A 14,774-nucleotide genomic window follows, 5' to 3' on the forward strand; every position below is an offset into this window, starting at 1 on the left:
AAGTAAGCCCTTTGAGTGTTTGGTTGCTTGTAATGGCAGCAGGGACTCAGACCAGGGCACTGAGCTTGAGCCTCTGTCTGCCTGTCTGCCACTCTGACTGCAGTGAGTCACTTATTCTGTACCTTAGTTTTCTTGCCTGGGTCCACTTTGTTAACAAAATCCCACATGGGGTTGCATAAACAGCAGGTCCTTACTTCTCATGGTTCAAGAGGCCAAGAGGTCCAAGATCAAGGTACCCTCAGATCCAGTGTCTGGTGTGGGCCTTTTACCTGGGTTTTCATTGTATCTTCACATGGCAAAGAGAGAGAGAGAGAGAGACTGACCTCTGGTCTCTTTGTCTCCTTATAAGTGCATAAATCCCATTCATGAAGGCTGCACACTCATGACCTAGTTCCTAGTATCATCATATTGGGGTTAGGATTTCAACATATGGATTTGGGGGGACACAGACATTCCATCCATTCTCCCCCTGGCCCCACAAAGACCATGTCCTTCAGAAGTGTAAAATACTCATTCCATTCCAAGAGCCCCATAAGTGTTAACTCATCCCAGCAGCTACCGTAAAGCCCGAAGTCTTACCTTCATACCACCTGAATCAGGTATGGATCAGATTGCAGGTACATTCATCCAGAGGCAAAATCCTCTCCAGCTGTGAACATGTGAAACCACAAGTTATATGCTTCCAAAATATAAGGGTAGGACACACATAGGGTAGATATTCCCATTCCAAAAGGAAGAAATAGGAAAAAAGGAAGGATTGGGTTCCCATGTAAGCTCAAAACTTCAGAGTGCAAACCCCACTAGATCTTTTTTTTTTAATTTCTTTTCAGCATAACAGTATTCATTGTTTTTGCACCACACCCAGTGCTCCATGCAATATGTGCCCTCCTTAATACCCACAACCAGGCTCACCCAATCCCCCACCCCCCACCCCCTGCCCCTTCAAAATCCTCAGGTTGTTTTTCAGAGTCCATAGTCTCTCATGGTTCACCTCCCCTTCCAATTTCCCTCAACTCCCTTCTCCTCTCCATCTCCTCTTGTCCTCCATGTTATTTGTTATACTCCACAAATAAGTGAAACCATATGATAATTGACTCTCTCTGCTTGACTGATTTCACTCAGCATAATCTCTTCCAGTTCCGTCTGTGTTGCTACAAAAGTTGGGTATTCATCCTTTCTGATGGAGGCATAATACTCCATAGTGTATATGGACCACATCTTCCTTATCCTTTCATCCGTTGAAGGGCATCTTGGTTCTTTCCACAGTTTGGCAACCGTGGCCATTGCTGCTATAAACATTGGGGTATGGAGAGATTCCCTATAACCCTACAAATTGCACTACTGGGTATTTACCCCACTAGATCTTAAGGCAAAGGTATAATCCTCTTCAGTTCAATGCTCTACCCTCAAGACCTCTGGGGATTATAATGCCCACTGAGTCAGTGGCATTATACTGACTACTCAGTGGGGCTGTGCCCACACTTCAGCTCTCTACAGAGGCTTTGTCCATTTGTAGTTCTGTAAGCCAGAGTAGAACCCTCAGGGCACTTTCAGGCAGGGGTCTCCCCAACTCAATTCTGGGAGGTCCTATCCTCAAGGCTTCAGACAGAGACTCTCTCGACTGTTGAAACCAAGGCAGTGACCCAGATGATCTCTGAATATCCTTCAGAGGCATTCTTCCCTTTTCTTAAAGAACAGCACAAGTTCAGGGCCAAATGGCTCAATCATCCTGGCCTATAGAACCGAAGAACTTGGACAACTCTCTTTAACTCTATCCCATCTCAGTGCAAACTGGCAGTGTTCCTGGGCCTTAGCTCATTCAGTCCAGGGCTCACACCCACGCCAATCTCCTTCTCACATGGCTGCTGCTTCACACCCTTAATGTTCTCATCCGCAACACACTTTCTCCTCTTTTTTTTTCTTTTTTTTAAATTTATTTTTTATTTATTTTCAGCATAACAGTATTCATTGTTTTTGTACCACACCCAGTGCTTCATGTACTTTCTCCACTTTTTGTGATAGATAGGCTAAGAATTTCCCAAATCTTTAAGTTCTGGTTCCTCTTTACTTAACAATTTCTTCTTCAATTCATTTCTTGCTTTTTGCATTTTACCATAAGCAGTCAGGAGGAACCACAGTTGTTAACGTCTATACTTCCTTAGAAATCTTAGCTAAATGTCCAATTTCATCCCTTGTGTATTTTACCTTCCACAAAAACTAAAACATGAACACAATTCAGCATTGTCAGCAGTATTTGAAATATCTGAGAAATATTTGAAAAAGATTTACTGTAGGCAGGATATAGTTGTGTATTACTTTTATATCCATTCTTATAATCGCTGCTATCAATTAAGATTTTTAGATCATTTACACTTAATATATTTATTGATATATTGATATAAGTTTAAATCTATAATCTTCCCATTTGGTTTTGTATTGTCCTATTTGTTTCATTTCTGCTTTTTTGCCTCCTTTGAATTAATTGAACACTTTTTTATAATTCCATTTTGTTTAATTGACTGGCTCAGATCTATTTTCTTCTTTATTTTGTAATTTCCTTGATTCCTTTAGGATTAAAGCATATGTATTTAACTCATCACTTTCTACTTTCTAGTGATAGTATACACTGCATATATAAAGACCTTATAACAGTGTGCCTCTGTTTTTTTTTTCCCATCTCAATATTTGCACAATTGTTATCATACATCTTACTTTTATGTTATAAACCCCACACTAAATCATGATCTTTTGATTATCAATGATCTTTTAATGAGCTTTAGATAATAAGAAAAAAAATCACATGTTTTCCTATGCAGTTACCACTTCTGGTACTTTACATCCCTTTGTGTACATTGATATCTCAATCTGGTATCATTTCCCTTCTGACTGAAGGACTTTCTTTAACATTTCTTATAGTGTATGTCTACTGATGATAAATTCTTTAAACTTTTTAGAATTTTTTTTTAAGATTTTATTTATTTATTTGACAGAGAGAAATCACAAGTAGATGGAGAGGCAGGCAGAGAGAGAGAAAGAGAGAGAGAGGGAAGCAGGCTCCCCGCTGAGCAGAGAGCCCGATGCGGGACTCGATCCCAGGACCCTGAGATCATGACCCGAGCTGAAGGCAGCGGGTTAACCCACTGAGCCACCCAGGCGCCCCAAACTTTTTAGAATTTTTAAGAAATCTTTATTTCTCTTTAGTTTTAAAATATTTGTTTGTTGGGTGTGGAATTCTAGGTTGACTTTTTTTTTCTTTCAATGCTTTAAAAATGCTGTTCCACTGTCTTCTTCCTTGGTGTCTTAGTCGGCTCAGACTGCTATAACAAAAGTACCATAGATTGGGTGACTCATAAATAACAGAGATTTATTTCTCACAGTTCTAAGGGCTGGATATCTGAGATCATGTTGCCATCATAGTGGGGTTATGGTGAAGGAATTCTTATGCATTGCAGATTTCTCATTGTGTTCTCACATGGTGGAAGGAGGCAAGGGAACCCCTGGGGTCTCTTTTTTTTTTTTTCCAATTTATTTATTTTCAGAAAAACAGTATTCATTATTTTTTTCACCACACCCAGTGCTCCATGCAAGCTGTGCCCTCTATAATACCCACCACCTGGTACCCCAACCTCCCACCCCCCCGCCACTTCAAACCCCTCAGATTGTTTTTCAGAGTCCATAGTCTCTCATGGTTCATCTCCCCTTCCAATTTACCGAAAAGCACATACCCTCCCCAATGTCCATAACCCTACCCCCCTTCTCCCAACCCCTCTCCCCCCAGCAACCCACAGTTTGTTTCGTGAGATTAAGAGTCACTTATGGTTTGTCTCCCTCCCTATCCCATCTTGTTTCATAAGGGCGCTAATCCCGTGACCTAATTACCTCCCAAGGACCTTACCTCCTAATATCATCACCTTGGAGATGAGGTTTCAGTGTACAAATTTGGGGAAAACATTCATTAGAATTTGGATTTTTTTTTCAGTGTAACAGAATTCATCATTTATGCACCACACCCACTGCTCCATGCAATGCGTGCCCCCCATAATATCCACCACGTGCCCCCCCCCAACCTCCTACCCCTCACCCCTTCAAAACCCTCAGATTGTTTTTCAGAATCCATAGTCTCTCGTGGTTCATCCTCCCTTCCAATTTCCCTCAACTTCCTTCTCCTCTCCATCCCTCTATGTCCTCCATGTTATTTGTTATGCTCCACAAATAAGTGAAACCATATGATAATTGACTCTCTCTGCTTGACTTATTTCACTCAGCATAATCTCTTCCAGTCCCATCCATGTTGGTACAAAAGTTGGGTATTCATCCTTTCTGATGGAGGCATAATACTCCATAGTGTATATGGACCACATCTTCCTTATCCATTCATCCATTGGAGGGCATCTTGGTTCTTTCCACAGTTTGGGGACCGTGGCCATTGATCCTATAAACATTGGGGTACAGGTGGCCCTTCTTTTCACTATATCTGTATCTTTGGGATAAATACCCAGTAGTGCAATGGCAGGGTCATAGGGAAGCTCTATTTTTAATTTTTTAAAGGAATCTCCACACTGTTCTCCAAAGGGGCTGCACCAACTTGCATTCCCACCAACAGTATAAGAGGGTTCCCCTTTCTCCAGATCCTCTCCAACACACATTGTTTTCTGTCTTGCTAATTTTTGGCCAGCAACTTCTTTCAAGATATGTCTCCAAAGGCAAAGGAAACAAAAGCAAAAATGAACTTTTGGGACTTCGTCAAGATCAAAAGCTTCTGAACAGCAATGGAAACAGTCAACAAAATAAAGAGGCAACCCAAGGAATGGGAGAAGATATTTGCAAATGACAGTACAGACAAATGGCTGATATCCAGGATCTATAAAGAACTTCTCAAACTCAACACACACAAAACAGATAATCATGTAAAAAAAAAATGGGCAGAAGACATGAACAGACACTTCTCCAGTGAAGACATATAGATGGCTATCAGACACATGAAAAAATGTTCATCATCACTATACATCAGGGAGATTCAAATTAAAACCACATTGAGATATCACCTTACACCAGTTAGAATGGCCAAAATTAGCAAGACAGGAAACATTTGGATCCTTTTTGACAGGAAGTCTGCTGACATTTTAATTTTTATTCCTTCACATAAACATATCCTTTCTCTGACTACTTTTAAGATTTTCTATCACTAGCTTTGAGCAATTTGATTACGTCTTGGTATGGTTTTCTTCATATTTTTGTGTCTGGAGTTCACTGAGATTCTTGGCTTTCTGTATTTATAGTTTTCATCAAATTTGGAAAAATTTCAGCCTCTGTTCCATCAAGCATTTTTCTATTGTCCCTCCCTTCCCTCTTTTAGTGATTCCAATTATATGTGTGTTACACTGCTCAATGTTGTCCCATAACTCACAATAGTTTGTGAAGTGTTTACCCTCTTTTTTCTGTTTTTTTTTAATATATTGATATATCTACAAGTTCACTGACCTTTTTTTCTGAAAATCTAATCTACTATTAATCTAATCCAGTCCATCTTTCATTTAACATATTGTAAATCCATTTCAAGTTTGAGTTGGGTATTTTTTTTATCATTCATCTATCTATTTAAATTTTTAATTATCTATAGTTAAAATACAGCTATAATACAATTGTAGTAACAATTATAATGCCCATTTCTGTTAAATTTAAAATCTGTGTCAATAATAGGTCAGTGAAGATTAAATTATATTTTCTTTATGAAAGAAATGTTTCTCTATGGGTTTTTTTTGCATTCCTGAATTTTTTTTCTAACAGCTTTTTTGAAATATTCACATACCATGAAAGTCATCCTTTAAAAGTGTGTAATTCAGTGGCTTTTAGTATATTCACAGAATTACCCACCATTATCTAATTTTAGTACATTCACCATCATCCCAGAAAGAAATTTTATACCCCATAGCAATCATTCCACATTCTGTCCAAAACCTACCCTGCCCCTGGCAATCACTAGTCTACTCTCTATCTCCCTAGATTTGCCTATTCTGGAAATTTCATTAAAAGGGAATGAAAAGTATGTTATATTTTGTGATTGTCTTCTTCCATTTAGTATAATATTTTTAAGATTTATCCAAGTTAACATGTATTAGTACTTCACTTCTTTCTATTGTTGAATAATAGTCTTTAGTATGGATACAACACATATTTTGTTTATCCCTCATCAATTGATGGGTATTTGAGTCATTCTTATTGGAAAATTTTTGTTGGATGTCAAACATTATTAATTTTACCTTATTGAGTACTGGATATTTTTACTGCTGTAAATATTCTGACTTTTGGTCTGAGATGCAGTTAAGTTACTTTATGACAATTTCATCTATATGAATTTTGCTTTTAATATTTGTTAGGCAGTACCAGTTGGTGTTCAGTCTAGGCCTAACTATTCCCCACCACCAAGGTAAGACCCTGATGCATTGTATCCAATGCCCAGTGAAACTTGAGGTCTCCCAATGTGCCTGGTGGAACAGGAAGTATTCCTAGCCCTGTGTAAATGCTGGGCACTGTGACCTCCAGTCTGTTCAGGTAGTTCTTTCTCTAGTCTGTGGTAGTTTCCTCTCATACCTGCACAGATCTACTCTGCTGAATACCCATGTGGGACCCTCTTCCAATCACCAAAGTTCTCTCTGCATGTAGCTCTGTCCTCTGAGTTCCAGCTTCTTCCCAGTCTCTCAGGTGTAAATTCTCAATTCAGGGAAGCCTCTGGGATCCTCTTGGGCTCCCTCTCTGTGCCATGGCCTGGAGACTCTCACAAAATGTAAAACCCCACAACTGTAGGCTCACTTCCTCTGTTTCCCATATTTCAGAGAGCTCTGTTCTTCATTACCTGGTGTGCAATGGCTTTGAGACTGGTTTCATATACTCTTGAGTGCTCTTGGGTTATTTTGGGTAGGAGGGTAAAACTATTTTCATTACTCTATCTCAGCATAAAACAGATGTATCCCAATGTTTATAGCAGCAATGGCCACGGTCGCCAAACTATGGAAAGAACCAAGATGCCCTTCAACGGATGAATGGATAAGGAAGATGTGGTCCATATACACTATGGAGTATTATGCCTCCATCAGAAAGGATGAATACCCAACTTTTGTAGCAACATGGACGGGACTGGAAGAGATTATGCTGAGTGAAATAAGTCAAGCAGAGAGAGTCAATTATCATATGGTTTCACTTATTTGTGGAGCATAACAAATAGCATGGAGGACAAGGGGCGTTAGAGAGGAGAAGGGAATTTGGGTAAATTGGAAGGGGAGGTGAACCATGAGAGACTATAGACTCTGAAAAACAGTCTGAGGGGTTTGAAGTGGCGGGGGGGTGGGAGGTTGGGGTACCAGGTGGTGGGTATTATAGAGGGCACGGCTTGCATGGAGCACTGGGTGTGGTGAAAAAAATAATGAATAATGTTTTTCTGAAAATAAATAAATTTTTAAAAATGTAGAAAAAATATAAATGCATAGAAGAAAACTGAAAAAAAAAAAAAACAGATGTGCCATAACCCGTAATTTCAGGGCTTAAATCTCTCCTTGGTAGCTGTGAAAGCTGCTGCATAGAGAAATGTAAGCTCTTTACACGTATATCAATATCTTATATCCCAGCCTTTTAGAAAAGGATTAGCCGCAGCTTTTGCTTGTTATGATAGATAACATGTTAATAACTGTGCCTTCAGGAAATCCACGTGTGCCATTTGCCTCCTTGAATGTGGGAACATTTATGTCTCCTCTCACAGGTGATCAGCGAGTTTGAAGCCTCTCCTGACTCATTTTCCTACAGAATTCCCAACCTGAGTCGGAACCGTCAGTACAGTGTCTGGGTGGTAGCCGTGACTTCAGCTGGGAGAGGCAATAGCAGCGAAATCATCATGGTGGAGCCATTAGCTAAAGGTGTGCCACTGTAGGAAAGACCTCATTTCCCACTCTCATTGTCCTGTTTTAAAATCCCTCCTCTACCAGAAACAAAGCTTATGATGCCCTAAAAATCACCAGAAAATCAGAACACGTGCTATCACATTTCAGCTTAAGAAATAAGGTTGCTGCTAGCTGGCACTGGCTCTTGTGCAAAGCAGAAAAGAATCCTCCTAGAAGTGAACACAGTGCTAAGTGTGGGTGGTTTACAACTCAGAGAGTCTTAAAGAAAGTAAGGGAAATGAGCCTATCTTCACCCCTTGGGTAGGTGAAAATCACCACATAGCAACTTCCCAAGGAAGTCCTTCTTACATCAAAAGCAAGCATCAAACTTCTAAAGCAGAAAATATGGAACTTGGAAATTTATAAATATAATAAAATATTTACTTCTTCTTCTATTGATAGAATACTATACACAAAGGCCTTAATTAACAGTGGGAAGTCAAAGTCACTAAAGAATAAAAGTTCCTAAAAACCGATAAAGAATCTGCACGTTGAGGTGTTATACTGGTCCTTAAAAGCACATATAGGCACAGAATATTCTAATTCTACTTCTGATAATTGCTACCACTCAGTGTGTAGGGTACCACTAAATTAGCAGTTTTCATGAAGAAGTGTACTAACCTCACAATTCTAGGCCAGCAAGAGATGCCCCCTGATTTTGGAATATACCACACTGGCAATTTATTACTAACAAGCCTGCTAGGTGTCTAAAAGAGAATGTAAAAGAACATTCCAAGATTCCAGTTTTACTTTTAAGAACTCTTGATGACATTCTTATTAATGTGATAGCTAAGAAAAAGACAGAATAAAATAGCGAGGGGAAAAAGAGAATGCTGCCCCATTTTGAATACAATTGCAGATAGAAAGGAAATACATTTGTCTTCACTCACACACAACCCACCATGCGCATAGCTTTTTGGATTCAGTGTGTAGGAAGGGGGATGTCTAAAAGCTTGGAAGCTCCTAACCCTAGCTGGGTTTCCTAATCATCCCAGTTTTGTTGCAAAAAAGTTCCTCTTCCTATAGAAGGATGGTCTGAAGGGTTTGAAACGGAAGATGCCAAACCACCAATGGCAGAAATATGATGCTCCCTGGCCAGGGTATTTTTGTTATGATGAGAAATCAGAAGGTCAATAACTGAAAACGTGGTCTTTGCCATCCATGAAACATCTCTGTAGACCCTGCTCCAAGAAGGAAGATCCTGTGGTAACGCTTGCTGCGCAAAACGGACCCAGCTTCTGAGCCCAGTGGCATTTCATTTCTGTCTCAGCTCTGGTCCAACGTACTCAGAAAAACAAAAATAAGAGTTTTGTGGTAGACCTTAATGACCAAGGCTTGTGTTCTAGGTCAGAATGCCTCTGTAATGACTTGTCTCCATCTATGGCCACTGGCCAGTCCAAACCCTTGGGGGTCTGATGATTCAGTGTCCCAACACTGGTCCCATCCTTATGGCTCCAGAATCAGATTGGGGCCACCTTTCATAACTGGTTTCAGTGACTGTTCCTCTGGCCTGGCTGAGCTCCCAGAGGGAGCTTCCCAGAAGACAGTATCCCAATGTGAGGCAAAGATGGGGCACATTGTTTTGCCTCTGGAAAGCTGGGGTCTTGGTGTCAGCTTTTATGTCTCCCTCAGGAAGATAGGGCTAAGAATCTCTCAGTGCAGGGCTCCTCAGTCTTCAAGAAAGCCCCTGCTGTTGTAGGTCCACCTGGGCTTTTTCCTCTCTACTCCTGCTGCTTTGGGACTGTGCTGGTGCCAGATGCCTCTGGCCAATGTTCCCATAGGAGCCTCTGAATCACCGTCCCAAGCAAACAGTTGTTCTTCAAGAAAATCTTCTTGGAAAGCATTTATTTTCCTTAACGTCTGTGCTGAAGATCAAGCTGACACAATAAAGTCAGGAGCATACCACAAAATTGATAAAGAGAAGTTGTTCCGTGTTACTCGTCCTTCTTTTAGCACTTCATGCCTTGAAAGGTCTATTCTTTCAGATATTAAAAGTGCATTTTAACAGGCGGTTCTTGGTGTTGAGATAAGTTGTTTAATAAAGGGCTCAACCAACAACTGGGCTCGTAGAAGACACAGGTTGGGGCTGGTGGGTGTATGAAGATGCAGATATTTAATTTGGGCTCTTCATGTTTAGTCAAGGGAGGGGGGAAACGCTGCCATAGGGATTCCCAACTATTTGTATGTTCTTACTAGAAAAATCCCTTATACACATCCTGACACCAAAGAGGAGTGTCGGCAGGCGTGTCATTCATTGGCTGTGCTGCATTTACCCTTTTGGGGGGTGTCCCTATACGGGGGAGGGTCATTTTGGCTTTTGTGTCGATGCGGCCATGGCTTGATGGGGCTTCTGCTATGTTTGGTGCTCCAGCTCCAGCACGGATCCTGACCTTCAGTGGCACAGTGACTACCCCGTGGATGAAGGACATCGCCTTGCCTTGTAAAGCTGTTGGGGACCCTTCTCCTGCAGTAAAATGGATGAAAGACAGGTAACCAGTAACCTAATGTATGCCTTTAGTGAAACTCTAAGAGATTACAAACTAGGTTGTATGTAATCAGACATCAGACATACTAGGTTGGGTCTGGTGTCTAATGTTGTATTCATTTCCACTCATGAATATTCCAGGAAACACCAACTCTTCTGAGATGGGAGAGGCGGCGGGGTGGGGGTGTGGGATCTTAGAGTTAGCGCTAAAAGGGGTCTGGTGTGTTGTGTCTGTCTTCCATAAATTCAGAACCTTTCATTCACAACAGAACACTTGCAGGGAAAATAGTTTAACCAACCTATAATCTCTGCACTTTTTCATGTAAATTTCCTGTATAACTGAGATGAACATGCCCGACTTCATAGGAGACCTGTACCTGTCTTTCTCCTTCCAGCATGATGCTTCAACTAACCCTACCTCAAATGCTCTGAGAAATGACTTTAAGAGATGGAACGCAGTAGGACTTAGCTAATATAAAATCTGGTTTTCCATACTCAGTAGTAATTATTAATATAATAGCAGTCGAGAAAGGAGGCAGAAAGTGGGTGAGATGTATTCTATCCTGTAACTTTTCTAAGTGCTTTCTCTATGTTCAGAGGACGAAATTAGGATATAAATAAAGAGCTGACAATTCACTAATGAGCATGGAGATTTGATATAAAATAGATTCAGAAGAGTGCCTATTTTAAACAAAAGCACTTACAAGACATAAACCATTGAAATAATGGTCTTGGTCCAGGGACCACTTTTCTCATCCTTTAAAATCAGTTAATCCAAGGAAATAAATAAGCTCCCAGGGTAAAGAGGCATTCTGCCTCTGGGGATGGCTGGACAGCAGCCACCATGGCAGTGGTTATAATGGCAAGGGAATTCTTTGTATTGTAGGACCAACGCCGTCACCCTCCTGAGAGACCACAGTTCACTTTATTGGGGGTCAAAATCATTAACAACTATAAATTTAAGCAAGTCCACAAGAGACCCCCACATTTAGTTGTCCCTATGTGAGTGGGTCAAAATGGCATTTCTTCCCCAGAAGGAATTCCCAAGAGGAGGTGGCTGGTGCCTGCATGGTGGAGGGAGGAGAGGCAGAACCCAAGCCCCCTCACAGGTCTGACCTCTGCAGAACGAAATCCAGCTACTTGATTGTTTTTGTCATGTCGTCATAATTTCGTTCCAAGTGTGCGGTTGACCTCAGAGAGAGTCTTCATGCTTTTCCCCAGCCTCAGCTAATTTGGATTGTAATTTCTTTAATCTGTGCCCTTTTCTTCCTGTGAGGTAGTAACGGGACACCCAGCCTAGTAACGATTGATGGCCGGAGGAGCGTCTTCAGCAACGGCAGCTTTGTCATCCGCACCGTGAAGGCAGAGGACTCTGGCTACTACAGCTGCATTGCCAATAACAACTGGGGATCGGATGAAATTATTTTAAATTTGCAAGTGCAAGGTACAGAGTTTGAAGGCTCTTTTAAATGATATTTTTATATTTATGCCTATTTGCAAAGAGTAAAATTGAACAAACTTGAAGATCAGCCTTTCTAAAGAGCTAATTGCTATTTTCATATTGCCATAAGATATGCTCGTTCATCTTGGAAAACGTACTGCAGCAAATCAAAGAAAATAAAAACACTTATAATCCCAAAGATAACACAATTTACAGTTTTGCATATAGAGAGGCTGGTCTCATTTTTCTTGATGCATGCATCACTGAGAAATTCCTTGTTAACTTCTGCTAATTGCACGGTTTATTCTATGTATGTGTAAAGGAAACCCGGAAAACACTAACACAAAATAAGTCTGAATTGAGGTCTTTTATCTGCTAATTAACTAAACTTTTATATACAATGTACGTTTAAAAGTCTCCAACTGAAACTCTAAGAATATTGCCCTAATATTTAGTTGGGTCTTTAATACAGCATATGTGGTTTTTCTTGACATCAAATACAAAATGTATGTGACAAATTCAAGATAGTTAAATTAAAATCATGTGTAAAATCCTAAATGGCCACTGACTGGGTTCAGGTTTGGGTGAAGAGTGATATTTTATTAGTAGAAAAACCAAAGAGTGTGCTTCTTTGGATTTAAGTGCTGTCACATTAATAAATCACAGTGAGTAAAAATAAAATCAGGTTGTCCTCAGTGGAGGGGAACAGGAGGAGAACAACTATATTTAAAAAGATATTAATGCAGAATTGATCTGAAATTTCAAGTAAATTGGAGTCAACAGAATTCTGTGGTTTTTCAGAAGATTGACATGATATTGTGAATCTAAATAGGTCAGGTTTTCATACCTTTGGGTTAATATATATGGGCCTCTCTCTCAATGAAAATGAGATGGACATTTTACGGGAAGTTTCTGTATAATTTGCATAGCGTGATTATGCATTTCTTCAATGCTTCTGTCCTTGGTGCTGATCCAAGCTAATATTGAAACCCACTGGTTAGAAGCATGTACTCTTCAAACCTTGTACAAGTGTGCAAGTTCATGGACAGCCTCTCAATGGCACACCTTTGATTTCCAGAGCTGAGGGTGTGTGTGTGTGTGTGTGTGTGTGTGTGTGTTGCATCTTGGGGGAGTAGCTAAAAAAAGTGGAAATTTTTGCAATTCTTTTTTGCACTAGCCACTCTCCCCTCCTCCCCTCCCTCCCCTACTCTTCCTTCACCCAATCTCCTCTCCCCCACTCCTCCTTCCCCTGTCACATCCCTAAGAACAGAACAGCTAAGTGGATGCCATTTATCTTTCTCACTTGGATCATGGCAGAAATTCAGAGTAATGCAGGCATCCTTAGTAAGTTTAAATCAGTGATGAACGACTCAGAAATTCAAGGGATCAGTGAGGAAATGAATTAGATATAAATCCAAGTAGAAATGTGGTTAAATTTTCATTAAATAATAGATTCACTCTGCTCTATCTCTTTAACCAAGGACATCAACTAAATAGACATTTTGACAGAAGTGAATTGCATATTTTGGCAACCTAAAACACTTATTTAATAAATGGCTGTTAAAAATGATTTGGTAAATGGCTGTTCAAGCAGATTAAAGATGTGAAAAACTAATTCTTGTTTTCTAAAAACTGTTTCCTCTCCAGTTCCACCTGATCAGCCTCGACTTACCGTTTCCAAAACGACATCTTCTTCTATTACACTCTCGTGGCTCCCTGGAGACAATGGGGGCAGTTCCATCAGAGGTAATGAGCAACACATTGCCCACAGTAGTTGACTGTAACAACCCCTAAGCTAATAAGTGACACATCTCCACCAAATAATTGTTATGTGTTCGTTATAATTAATTCCCCACTACTTAAACAGCAAGCCACACATCTATTTTTATGGTATTTACTTAAACCTATCATTCATTCAAGGCATCTCATTCACAAAATTGCCATCATTCCTCCAATCTGAGTGAAAGAGGAACAAAGGCAGAAAAGAAGGAATTTGGTAATCTATCCCCCAAGATTCTGCATATTGTTCCTTCCCCGTGTTGTTAGTACTCCATCATTCATTCACCCCTGTATTCAATCATTCATTCAAGTAATTAGTAACTACTAATATAATTTAATTACTAATTAAACAGTTATTTTTCTCATTTATAAAGCACGAAAAGAAGGGGAACCTAGAGTTTAGGTAGGAAATGATCTATTTGCACCAAGTTTTACATTTAGTCCATAGCAGAAAAGAACATAGTGTGAAAATACTAGCCTGTGTAAAGTTGGAGAAACATTCTAAGCTAGCTGTGGCCACAAGGAAGGATGAGAACCCAGAGGAACATACCAAAAATGCACAGGAGTTGGGGGCTGATCCTAGAGCACATGGGAGGGGACTTCCAAAAGCTGAGGACATCCCTTCTTCTGTGTGGGGATGTTGAACAGACAACTGGAATTAGGGGGTCATTTCAGGGTGAAGCCAGCAGTGTGCTAGAGCTAGCCCCTTACAGCTCATGAAAGCAAGCTGTCCTATCTCTTTCTCGCCTTATACCCAGTGACACACACAAGGTGGGGATAGTTACATGCCCCCAGAATGAGAAATGCTACTAGTCAAGGCTCTATTTTTTTTTTTTTGTACAGCCAGTTGTTAAACATTTGTCAGTCTGAGTAAAGGGGAGGATCTTCTTTTTTTTTTTTTTAAAGAAAACAGTGAATTTTTTTTTTTTTAATAGTTGGCTGATTGGGGATGAGAGGTTGTGTTTGTAGGTTTGAGGAGTGTGGGGGAAGATTTGTAACAGCTACCATGTAAAATGCACAGGAAGTCATTAATAGACCAACAAAGCCATTGTCAAGAGGGAGTGAGGCCCCAGCTATGTATAAACAGCCCAAATTGTGGTGGTCACAATTTCACAGTCTCATGACTTTGTCAAGTGGC

At 40.2% G+C, this 14,774-nt stretch overlaps 1 protein-coding gene across 1 annotated transcript in view; it reads left to right on the top strand.

Annotated features, from left to right (window-relative positions):
- Positions 1-14,774, top strand: part of DSCAM (DS cell adhesion molecule) — a 315,819-nt gene that overhangs the window by 243,190 nt on the left and 57,855 nt on the right. The window contains exons 18-21 of the mRNA XM_044250904.1: positions 7,754-7,907; positions 10,303-10,420; positions 11,697-11,860; positions 13,505-13,603. Coding sequence (XP_044106839.1) covers positions 7,754-7,907; positions 10,303-10,420; positions 11,697-11,860; positions 13,505-13,603 — 535 coding nt within the window. The remainder of the gene's footprint in view (positions 1-7,753; positions 7,908-10,302; positions 10,421-11,696; positions 11,861-13,504; positions 13,604-14,774) is intronic.

The sequence above is a fragment of the Neovison vison genome, chromosome 6 (assembly GCF_020171115.1).
Source record: "Neovison vison isolate M4711 chromosome 6, ASM_NN_V1, whole genome shotgun sequence".
NCBI classification, from domain to species: Eukaryota; Metazoa; Chordata; class Mammalia; order Carnivora; family Mustelidae; genus Neogale; species Neogale vison.